At 36.1% G+C, this 12,343-nt stretch overlaps 1 protein-coding gene across 5 annotated transcripts in view; it reads left to right on the top strand.

Moving 5' to 3' along the window:
• Positions 1–356: 356 nt before the first annotated feature.
• Positions 357–12,343, top strand: part of TMEM161B (transmembrane protein 161B) — a 69,043-nt gene continuing 57,056 nt past the window's right edge. For 3 of the 5 annotated variants that reach the window (XM_059916735.1, XM_059916733.1, XM_059916730.1), the window contains exon 1: positions 358–501. Coding sequence is in view for 2 of the 5 variants with exons in the window: in XM_059916733.1 (XP_059772716.1) it covers positions 499–501 (3 nt within the window). In the remaining 3 variants the exon portion in view is untranslated. Of the gene's footprint in view, positions 557–12,343 lie in introns of all 5 variants that reach the window. The other 2 variants (XM_059916732.1, XM_059916737.1) reach the window with 2 other exon arrangements.

The following is a 12,343-nucleotide window of genomic DNA, read 5'->3' as shown; positions in this document are numbered from 1 at the left end:
CAGCAAGAGCGGGGCTTAACTGTGGTTTTCTCCCGCAAGAAATCCGCTGGATCTGGAGTCGGCTCCCACCTCATTCACCAACCTTTATCTCCATCACCTTGTAGAGAGAGGCTGCGCTCCTGCCAACACCACCCAACCTACCTCTGGATCCTCGCAGGCGCGACAGTGGCGCGCCGCCCGCCCACCTACCTACCTGTGCTGCGCCTGCGCCTCCCGCGGGCGCTCTCAAGGTCAGCGCCTCCCCCAGTCTCTAACCTAGCGCCCACGGAAGTGGCAATGAAGGACGTCCTGCGTAGCCTCACCTCTGCGTGGCGTGGGGTCGCCGGCGTTCAGCAGAGGGGAGGGACTTCCTGTCCCGCTCAGGCTGAACTTCCGGCAGAGCCGGAAGATCTTCTCCCTCGCGGTGTCGAGTGGATCCCGGCTGTAGAGTGGTGAGGGGAGGTCCCGGACGGCCCCGGCGACTCCTGGGCGTCTGGTCCACGACCTGTCCTTGGCGCCATGGTGAGTCCTCCTGTGAGAGCTGGAATAACAACAGTCGGGAGGAAGGGGCCGGGAGGTCAGTCCTGTGAAGGGAGCCGGTCGGGTGCCCAGCTGAGGGATGATGGAGCGGGCGGGAGCAGTGGGGTGAGCGGTAGGACAGGACCTACCACCTGTCCCGGGGCGCCGGGGCCCCAGAGGAAGCAGCATCTGTCCTGCCCAACCGCGAGATCTGTTCAGGAGTACGGAATAGGTAGTCAGGATGTTCATGGCCCATTTACTGTGTATGGCCGTGGGCCAGGTGGTCCCAGAGTTGACCTTGCCGGTTGATGATCTCCTCCCTTTACTCTCAGCTGTAGGGCAGTGACCAAGAAGTTCAGATCTTAGAAATGCCTATAGCCTTTCCAGGTGGCCACAGTACATTCCCTTCTTGTAAAGGATCAACACCTGTCACTTAAAGAAAGGGCAAAGTAAAGAAACGGCAAAGTCAGTTTATCTTTCAAACTCAGCCCTTGTGGAGTTGGAAAAGGTGTCAAATAAAAAATCTGGACTTAATAAGCAGGGTCTATATTCGAAAGGAATAGCAAGGGCGTGGGCGAGGGAACTATTGGAGTAGGGAGAGTGCCCTGACCATAAGATCTGCAAGAGTCTCAAAGGTTAGGCAAAAGAGCTTTTCTTTTTTGGGCAGGAGGAAACAAGGCTAGAAAGAACTGGGTGTGGGGAAGTGAGATGAAAGGGATTGGACTGTAAATCAGAGAAAGTTTTACCCCCACGCAAACCTGTTCTGAGGGAAAACTGTTGGGGGGTTGTATCCTGTTTCAGACTGAGGGTGGGCCAAAGTTCAGGAACCTAGGGGAAGAGATCTTGGAATTTGGGTAATATTTTGTTCCATTTGCTCTATGGGGACAAGCAGTTCAACTAGTCATTTTTGAAGCGAAGAATGGGAATTTGCAGGCGCTATGTCTGCCCTTGTTATAGGTAAACAAGGTGGGTGGGTAATTCCTGAGTCTTGCTTACCTAAGTCCTATGGGGACTGTTGGTTCTTTGCAATAAGCCATTTCCAGATCACAGAAGGGTGGCAGTGGAAGGATTTCTTAACCTTTGCTGTTTCCCAATATCACAGGGGTTTGGTAATGTTCAAAATTGTCAGTTACTTGACTATATAAAAGATTTCAAATCCTCATCTGGAAGACATTCTGTCTTGGAATTTGAAGTTTGCCATATTTTTTCAGGATCAAATGTTGACATTGTTCAGCTGCTGTGTATGATGATTGACTTTTGAATGATTTATAGAAACTTAACTGACTGTGAAACAAAAGAACTTCAAAATACTGTGGTTCCTGGTGCTGTCTACCAGCTAACCTCAGACTCTTTTGGGCACTGGTGCGTGTGTGTGTGTGTGTGTGTGTGTGTGTGTGTGTGTGTGTGTGTTTCTTTAAACCTCAGTGAATAGTAACAATTTGTAATCATTAACAGTTTTTTTTCCCTCCTTTTGTATCAGTGAAGTTAGACAAAGATAAGGAACAGTAGAACTGGAAGGAACCAAAGATAATAACTAGCGTAACCACCTTCCTCCCTCCCCCCAACCCCAATTTTATAGAGGGAAGGATCTGACGTCTAGAAATAGGCAGTGATTTACCTAAAGTAGCGATAGTTTGGCACAGTCTGGACTATAACCCGAATCTCCAGTTCTTAAATTTCAGCTCAGCTTTTGATATCTTGGTCTGAAAAGTTGAAGATAGGGTGTAATTAAAAACTTTAAATTTATAATTGTCACAAAGAAGCTGAATGTGAACTTGTTCTCAGTATTCTGTAGTTATAGAAGTAGAACCCCTCTCCCCCTGCCAGCTCAAAAAAAGGTAGTTTTGTTTTAAGCTAAGGTGAACTCATGATGTTTATCAAACTGCCACTTAAGAGAGTGTCACCTGGAGAATGTCACCAGGAGCCAGATAGTTTACTCTTCATTTTGTTATTGCTTATAGTTCTGAGTTAATTACTAAGCTTGCAGCTTTACCTTCCCCAACTATGAAATTGATAATGTCTGTATATGCAAGGAAAGGGTTTAGCTATTATATGAAGTGAACAAGGGTTGAATTTGTTTAGGATTCAGCTTAGTTGAATTGAGGTCTTGTGCACTGCTTGGTCCTAATGATATAATGAAAAGGGCACAGAAGTCAGAAAACCCAGATTCTGCCCATTATTATATGAATTTGGGAAAATCACTCAACATAGATAAGAATTCCAATTACCTTCTAGATAAGTGGAACTTGATAGGAATTAAAACACCTTTTAACTCTTTTATGATTCTGTGACTTCACCCAGGACTTTTTTCAGAATTTTCAGAAAGTTTCTGATTAAGTAAAATTTAGTCTGATTTCCACTGTCCTGTCCCCCCATCCCTCCTTTGGTTTCTCAAGTTGGATTTTTTTTTTTTTTAATCATTCACCTTTTCATTTTTTAATATATCAGGTTGGTAATACTTGGAATCTTTGTCAATATGTTTGGTCAAGTATTTTACTACTGTTTTAAATACAACCATAGAATGGAAAGCAAAGCCTTTTTTATTTTACACCTTGATTTTATTTTTGTTTTAGTCGATATAAACTCATGATCAAGACCAAAAATACTGAGTATTCACTCTTAATTTTTTTGCTTTCATGATGTGAGAATGGATAGTCCATAGAAAATTTACTAAAGGAATAAAGCTATTTTATTATACTTTTTGAAAATTATAGACAAACTTTAATCAAATAGATCTTTACACCATTTAGGCTGCTTTGTGGGAGAAAAGTAGATTAGAGCTAACTCCTGGAATTGCAGGAATCGCATGGCTTATTTTATCTGTGTAACATCCTCTAGTAACTTTTACTGTGGGATTGTGCTGCGGTGTGTTGGTTGTGAAAAGAAGGTTGTGAACCTCTGCCTTAATCAGAGTTAATGAGAAAGTTTTCTTTTTGGGGAATGGGGAGGGCTGTTGGGAAGAGATAATGTGGTATAAGTTATAAGAGAAATACATGTAATGTGTTTAAAGAATAGTACAGAGGAAAGAAATTAATTCTAATGGGGGGTTGGGAGTCATGTAATAGGTGACTTCAACTGAGTTTTGAAAAGTGGATTAGGACACCAATTCTCAACTTAAGTTCCCATAGGATTCACCTGTGATGCTTGATAAAAATGCTTATCTGGTCTCCATTATTGGGGGGTGGAGTCTGAGAATTTAATTTTTAATGAGCTTTACAGTTAAGTCTGAAAGTCGTGGTCCTTAAAGCACTTTGAAGGAAATGTAATGCAGACATTAGAAACTTTGATGGAGATATTGATGTTTTTGTGCTGAGTGATAATCAGATGTGTGGTTTGTTGATGTGGTGGATTACTTTAATTGATTTTTGAGTGTTGAACTAGCCTCAAATACCTGGAATAAATTCTGCTTTGTTGTGGTGTATAATTCTTCTTATACACTGTTGAATTTGATTTGCTGGTATTTTGTTTAGGCTTTTTGCATCTATGTTCATGACAGATACTGGTCTGTAGTTTTTGTTTGTTTTTCTTGTAATGCCTTTGCCTGGTTTTGGTAGTAGGGTAATGCTGTCCTCATAGAATGAGTTAGGAAGTATTCCCTCAGCTTCTGTCCTCTGAAAGAGATTGTAGAGACTTGGTATAATTTCTTCCTTAAATGTTTGGTAGAATTCACCAGTGCACCCTACTGGGCCTGGTGCTTTTTGTTTTGGAAGGTTATTAATTATTGGCTCAATTTCTTTAGTAGGTATAGGCCTATTCAGATTGTCTATTTCTTGTGTCAGTTTTGGCAAATTGTATTTTTCAGAAATTGGTTAATTTCATCCAGGTTATAAAATTTGTGGGCATAAACTTGTTCATAGTGCTTCTTTATTATCCTTTTAATGTCCATGGATCTGTAGTGATATCCCCTCTGTCATTTCTGATATTAGTAATTTGTGTCCTCTCTTTTTTTCTTACTTGGCTTGTCTAGAGGCTTATTGATTTTATTGATCTTTTCAAAGAACCAGCTTTTGGTTTTATTGATTTTTCTCTGTTGGTTTCCTCTTTTCAATTTCATTGAAAATAATTCACATTATTTCTTTGCTTTTGCTTACTTTGGATTTAGTTTGCTCTTTTTCTTGTTTTGTTAGGTGGAACCTTAGGTGATTGATTTGAGATCTCTTCTAATATATGCATTCAATGCTGTAGATTTCCCTCTAATCACTGCTTTTGCTGTATCCCATAAAATTTGATTAGTTGTGTTTTCATTTTCATTTAGTTCATAGAAATTAATGTTTTTAATTTCTCTTGAGATTTCCTCTCTGACCCCTGTGTTATTTAGAAACATGTTGCTTAGTCTCCATGTATTTTGGGATATTCCGGTTATTTTCTGTTACTGATTTCTAGTTTAATCCCATTGTGATCTGAGGGCAGACAATGTATGTTTTCTATCCTTTTGTTAAATGTTTTATGGCCCAGAATGTGCAGTTTGAAGGATGGATTCTGGTCAGGTTTCATCACTTTGCCACATAGTGGCAGAGATTTGGGCCTCTTCTCAGTTCTCTGACTTTTCCTCCACTTCTTTACTAATTCTTTCCAAAAGAGGCTTAGTTCAAATAATCGTAGAGACTGTTCTCTTGGTTAGCATTTGGTTGATTCAAGGTTGATTCTTATGACTGGTTTATACTTTGGGCTCTGTCCACTTTTTAGATAATTAGTTTGCTTGTTTGCTCTGGGATAGAAGCTTAAAGCAAATATAATTGATTTTAGAAAATCAGAACATATTCTAAAGTGTTCATTTTTTAAGAGAGAATTTATTATTTTCTTACTGTTTTGCCATGGTTTTCCCATGTTACTAAGTCAAGAATGAACACCAACTTGCCCCAAAGGAACTTTGAAGAAATAAACCCGTTTTGTACACTGCCCTCCTACTCTTTCTGTACCACCTACCCTTGAGTTACAGAAAAAAAAAAAAAAAAATCTTTAAAGTCCTGGTGAGATGAACATTCTCCTGTTTTTAACTGAAATGATTGTGTCTTTTGTTTCACCAAACACTTAAAAATCATGCTTTTACTTCAAAAGTATTTGTTCAGTCATTCATTCATTGTCTGTTAAGCAGTATCTGTATGTCATGTACTGTTCTTGGCAACAGAGATATAACTGTTTATAAAACAGAGACATTCCTGTCTTTATGGACCTTATGTTTTATTGAGAGAGTCTGACAATAATCAAATGAGACATAATATTTTTTAGTCGTGGTAAATACAATAAGGAAAGATAGAACAGAGTTAAGGAAATGATTGAGATGGTTATTTTAGATAGCGCATTCAGGGAAAGCCACAATGAGGAGGTGACATTGAAATAGATTTGAGTTCATATATATATTCAGCCTATATACCTGGTATCTTTGAATATGTGTTTATGAACTGCACCCTAGAAAAGTGTTATAGTGTCAGGCACAAAGCTCATAGTTTCTTTAACTATAGTGGGAATCTTACAATAAAGCCATGTATTATCATCTTTCCATACAGTGAACAGAAAAATAATAGAAATGTGTTTTTTTAAATCGTATATTAGTAGGTGATATTATATTTTACTGAATAGATTACATTTTTTATGCCACATATTTTTAGTCTTTTAAGTTGTTACAGATCTTGGGAGAATATAACTTATTCACTCAAAATATTCTGATTTTACATTGTATCTTTACTTACATTAAACAGACTTAGTAATTCTTTTGTTAAAGTAAATTAAATATCTTTTATGTTTTGACCATAAACAAAGATTTAGAAAAACCTGAAATAATTTCACCTTTTGATACTTTGATGTTGAAGCTCAGGATTTAATATCTGATATTAATTAATATAGTGTTTTATTTATTTTTTAAAAATTGTAAGATGTTACAAAAACCAACTGCTCAAACATGCGTATCTTTAAAAATGACTTTGGGAAGAATACAATAAATATATGGCATTGAAAGTCTGCTTGAACCAGAACTAGATGACCTCCATAGTTTGTTTCAAGGTTCTGTGATTCTGAATGTGTGATTTTGTGAATGTTATTGATGTACTTTTAGTTGAATGTACATTGAGGGAACAAAGGAGGGAATATTCAATTTGTATGGAGTTTAAGAAGGATTTCACAAAGGATTGATTGGACTAGGTCTTTAAGGGTAAGTAGTGGAATTACATCAGGTAGATAAGAAATTGAGTGTTACTTTTCCTCAATAGCAATAATAGCTACATTTATTTAAAGTCAATATTTATCTACTCTACTTATATTAACTTAACTAAATACTTATAAAGTTATTCAGTCTTGGGTTTTTTTTTTTTTTTAACTTCCTACTATTTTTTTTTTTTAATCTGTGTATTTTACCTACTTTTTTTTTTTAACCTCTGTTTTACAGATGTAGAAATGGAGGCACAGCAACATTAGAGTAATTCATCCAAAATCACATCTAGTGGTGGTGGAATTTGACTTCTAAATCAGGCTGTTTGGCCACTGTAGTGCTGTGCCAATCTTATTGTTTATCTTTGATAAGTTTTAACTTATGAAAGGATTGAATTTCAAAAACATTTTCCTATAGAAGTAATATTATAATTAGTGATTATATTTCTAGAAAATCCTTCCCAACCTAGTTACTACCTAGTATCACATCTCATGGTATTAGAGAAATTAATTATTACTGTCATGTGTAGTGCTAATGATTGGCATTTCTAACTCAGATGCTAAATACATCTGACACTGCTGCAGTAAGTCACAATAAGGATTCTGTCATATTCCTTTTACCTTAACTGGCACTCCTTCACGCCAAAGCATTAATTTCCCTTAGGCCTGGGGTTGAACTAGTAACACTGATGAAGTGTGGAGCAATTAGAGAACTGGGGATGAGGACCTGTGGTGAATTGGAATTTCTTATCAGCGTAAGCATGTAGTGTGTCACATTTGTTCCAAGCCTGTCTCACAGCCCATTTCTTTTCCTGAGGGCTCTCAGGATTGGCTTGCTCCTTTTCTTTTCACTTGGATTGCCTATTGCTTGCAACTAGAACTTTGTTCCCTCCCTGAGTTGCAAAGAATGTGGTCTTGTAGAGTATCTTGCTTTCCCTCCCAGACATTCAGCACACTCTAGTAAAGGTTTTTACTGCTAGAAGAATTTGTAAAAGTTATCTCCCCATGAAACTTCTGAGAGACCATAAACTAATTATCTAGCTAGCTAGCTAGGTATTTATTATAAAGATCCTTTAGGGAAAAAAATTGAAGTGCTAGATGATAATGATGAATCTTTGCAATAAATTCTTGGAAGTAGAGAGGTTTAGATTGTGAAGAAGAGATGAGATGGAAATACTAAGGGGCATTGGTTAGAGAAAGGGAGACTTTTCTCCGACAGTAGAAATTACTTAGGAAGTAGGAACTTCAACAAGCTCCATATTATAAATATATGATAGTAGACTGCCATCAGTTAATGTCACAGATAAGGCACTGCTAAGGCTATGGCCATTTTTCTTTTTTTAAATAAACTTAATACTTTTATCTTTGTGATAAGTAATAAAAGCCTTTTGAAACAGTAATCTTGAATTGCTTGTTTTTTATATATAGTTTTAATGTCTGCCCTTTACACAGTGCTTAGCTGATTTTTGTTATCTTCTACCTGTTGATTTCCACTGTTTGCCTACGTGCAATGATCCACTTAGAAAAAGCAGTGCCATAGTTGCCTGTTTCCTTTTCCTGAAAGAAAAAGTCATACTGGAGGGTTCTGCTCAACTAAAACTTTATTAACTTGAGTGTTTATTAAGTATTTTTATCATTTCTGAAGATTTTGGCTATTTTTATGGTGAGTATAAATAATTGATTAGAAAATAGTTCCAGTTCTTTATGGTTTATGGGCATATGCGTTTAAGTGTTCCATGACTAGAATCATTTATTTCTGGATACAGTCTTGCTCAAAAGAGAAGCCATGCCTTTTTTTCCTCGAAAGTTTTGCTTTTATTAGTAGCTAATTCATCAGTAGAATTTTACTTCTGTTTAAGTTTATGCTTACTGACTTCCCGCTCTGTTCCCTATTGTCTTAATTAACGTTAAGACAATGAAGCCTTACTGTATCATTTATTCCTAGACAGTTTAGTTGTTTGGATAGGTCAGATGTTTCATGTTGATTATACTAATCTTTTCCTAGTCTGATTTTTAAGCCATAAAGGAATTTGAAAAGAATCTGGATAGCTGCAGTTAGAATTGCCAATGAAATACGTATTCCAGTCAGGAGGGACAGATAAGAAAGCTTTGGTAAAATTCATTGTAGTGTAAGTAGTAACTTTAACTGAGACATTAGTTCTTTAAAACTATTTTTAAATTTGATTTCAACTAACATTTATTGAGTACTTATTCTTGACTTTAATAGTTTCTCAATCATTACTGTCAGAAGTAGTTATGGTCATCATAGTTCTTTCTCTTGATAGTCACTAAAAAATTTTTCAAATCATAAAGAAAATCATTTAATAAGAGAGAATTGGCCAAGTAGCTAAGTTTAAAAAAAGAAAAAAAAAAAGGACTCTAGAGCCTCTGGCATTCACAAATCTCCTAAGAGAAATTCCTGCAAACCACTATTTGAGGTAAGATGCTGGGCAGTGGGCTAGGTGTACTCCTTTACATTAACTTGGAGCTCTGATTTCTATGCAGGTCTCCTATAAATATTAGCTCATTTAATTCTTATGAGGAAGTGATAATTATTCATTCCCATTAGCAATAACCACGTATCACAGGCTTTGATGGTGGCTTAGAAATGGTAAATATGTGAATGCCAGCAATCTATTGTTTATTTAATTAAAGTATTGCAGTCATCATCAGTAAGCTTTTTTAAGATTTTGGAGATCATTTGCCAACTCCTGTCATTTTGTAGATAAGTTAGATATGTGTAGATATGTTAATATAAATGTTTCAGACATTACATGAAATTTCTAAAAATCTTATATTTGTACTTGTATGGAAATATGTATGGAAATATGTTAATATAAATGTTTCAGACATTACATGAAATTTCTAAAAATCTTATATGTTCTGGTATAATGTTATAAGTAATAATCCTAGTTATTACTTTAAAATGTATATCTCAGAAATAACTAATTTTCTTGTCAACTGCATTATTATGAACTGTCATCAAATCTTTAACCGTGGTCATTTTTAAGTCTTTTGTCATTTACAGACAGTTCTGGGTGTACTCTGATGATTTTGCAAATATGTTCCTATAAAAGGGTTTCATCTTCAAGAAATACATGGAAAAGACTCTGACAAGTACAGGTTTCTGGTAACGGACTATACTGCTGAACTGAATGAATAAGCATTTTCAGAACTCTAATGAAAAACTGATGAACTCATAAAAGTGCTAACAAAAGATCAAGATGAAAAAAAAAAATTAATTACATGGGACTGAGTGAACTGATGAGGATGAGTATAATTTTTGTGACTTTCTGTCTGAATTAAAAAAAAAAAAAAAAAATTCCACAAGGACTCAGAGGCAAAGAATATACAAATCAATTTTCACTGCAAAGTAAAGGAGCTGTTACAGTGGAGGATTACTGGACTGAATGTCAATACTATGACATAGTATGAGTGTGTTTCATGTTTGGTAATTGCAATCATTGTTGCTTTTGTTGTGGTCATCCATGTACAATGCTTGGTGTCAGTCGATTTATCTCTTGTAAAAATAAAATACAGTGTGTGTGTGTGTGAAAAAAAAAAAAAAAAAAGATTTTGGAGATCATTTGCCAACTCCTGTCATTTTGTAGATAAGGAATGAGTCCTAGAGAGGGCTTGTCTAGTTGCTGTACTAATGCTAGTTAGTGACAGAACTACCTCGATTCTAGTGTTTAATTACTCAACATATTAAAATATTAACAATGAATGCATTTTTCTAACAGTTAATATTAGGGGTGCACATTAAGTTTTCTTGGCTTTTGTATTTGGCTTAAAATTTAGAGATAAGCTGAAATTTTTATTTTGAATTGCTTAATAAAGCTTTATTAGCACACTTAACCAAAGTTTGAAAGTATTTGCAATACTTACTGCATTAAATTGAGAGGATTATCTTATAAAAATAGCTACAACTCTTTGCGTTTTTTATTTTTAACATCTTTATTGGAGTATAATTGCTTTACAATGGTGTGTTAGTTTCTGCTTTATAACAAAGTGAATCAGCTATACATATACATATATCCCCATATCTCTTTCCTCTTGCGTCTCCCTCCCTCCTACCCTCCCTATCCCACCCCAAAAATAGCTACAACTCTTAACTCTGAGGTATGCAGAGTGCATGATGTATTGTCTTTCAGTCTTAAAGTGAATAATTTTCTTCTTTATTGTAAATAAAGTTCAGTGTTTGGCATGTATAGGAAACTGAATATAGTGAAGAACAGTGGGCAAATTTTTGCTTTATCCTTTTATTTCATCTAAAAAGTAAATATTCGACTTGTAATGAAAGCCTGCCTTGCAAGGCGCTTTTCTGGGAATGGAGTTGGGGCTGAAGAAATGAGTTAAGTACAGTTCTAGTGGGGGAGAGACCCTTAAATTACAGCTCAGCATAATAAAGTCTGTTTTGGAGTTATGCATATGTTTTTTAGTAGCCAGGAAGGTTTTATAGAGGAAATGAATGTTGAGGAATGAGGAGGAATTGGTTAGAATAAGCAAGATGATTTGTAAATGTCAAATATAAATTTATTAGTTTTGACTAATAGCTTTTTTGAATATAGATCTGTAGGGAAATTTTTTATATTGTCAGAAAATACTCTTACAGTTAAGGAAGAGTGGCAGAATTTAGGGATGTCTTACATTAAACCTTTTGTTTGTTATTTATCAGTATTATAATAAAACATTTATGCCTGTTTTGCTTAGAGATAAAGTAGTTTGTTAACATCTTTAAAAATATTTAAGTTTTCATCAACATTTTAATGACTGTATGGTATTGCTTTACATGAGATATTGCATAATTTATTCAACCTACTATAACTGGAAAATTATCTTTTAAACAACTAGGGACTTCCCTGGTGGTGCAGTGGCTAAGAATCCACCTGCCATTGCAGGGGACACAGGTTTGCGCCCTGGTCCGGGAAGATCCCACATGCCGCGGAGCAACTAAGCCCGCGAGCCACAACTACTGAGCCTACGCTCTAGAGCGTGCGAGCCACAACTACTGAGCGCATGTGCCACAAGTACTGAAGCCCGCGCGCCTAGAGCCTGTGCTCCACAACAAGAGAAGCCACCGCAATGAAAAGCCCGCATGCCGCAACGAAGAGTAGCCCCCGCTCGCCGCAACTAGAGAAAGCCATTTGCAGCAATGAAGACCCAACGCAGCCCAAAATAAATAAATAAAATAAATAAATTTATAAAAAAATAAAATAAAATAAACAACTATTAATTTCAACACATATGGTGTTGAAATTAATAAAATGATTTATAAATTATATTTAATTAGAGTGTCCTGTACCCTTGGGAAAAAGCATCTTGATCCTTGTACTCTATTTGTTGTTGGTCTTCCACTTTGCCTTATCAATTTATATCATAAGAAAAATATCTTAAGTTTTTTTCTAAGTTTAATCAAATTCTGAAAAACGGCTTTCTATCATCATCTTCAGCAGAAAATCTGGAGCTGCTGTTACTGAATATAGTTATGTCAAATTCATGCATTCTACTATGTTGTAGGTCTAATTAAGATATTTAGGGTGAACCGAGGCATTTTATTGAAGGTTTGTGGTTTTGGACCTTAGTTTTAAAGTACATTAAATTTCTTATTCTGAATTCGGAAACAATAAAAATTTCTGCTTGTACTTTTTACTCTAAAGAAATTAAATTTTGTGGTGCAGAACATCAATGTTGGCAAACC

Source organism: Balaenoptera ricei, chromosome 3 (genome assembly GCF_028023285.1).
Source record: "Balaenoptera ricei isolate mBalRic1 chromosome 3, mBalRic1.hap2, whole genome shotgun sequence".
In the NCBI taxonomy this organism is placed as follows: domain Eukaryota; kingdom Metazoa; phylum Chordata; class Mammalia; order Artiodactyla; family Balaenopteridae; genus Balaenoptera; species Balaenoptera ricei.
The sequence above is the reverse complement of the archived record's forward strand: the minus strand, read 5'-3'. Positions and strand labels throughout refer to the sequence as shown.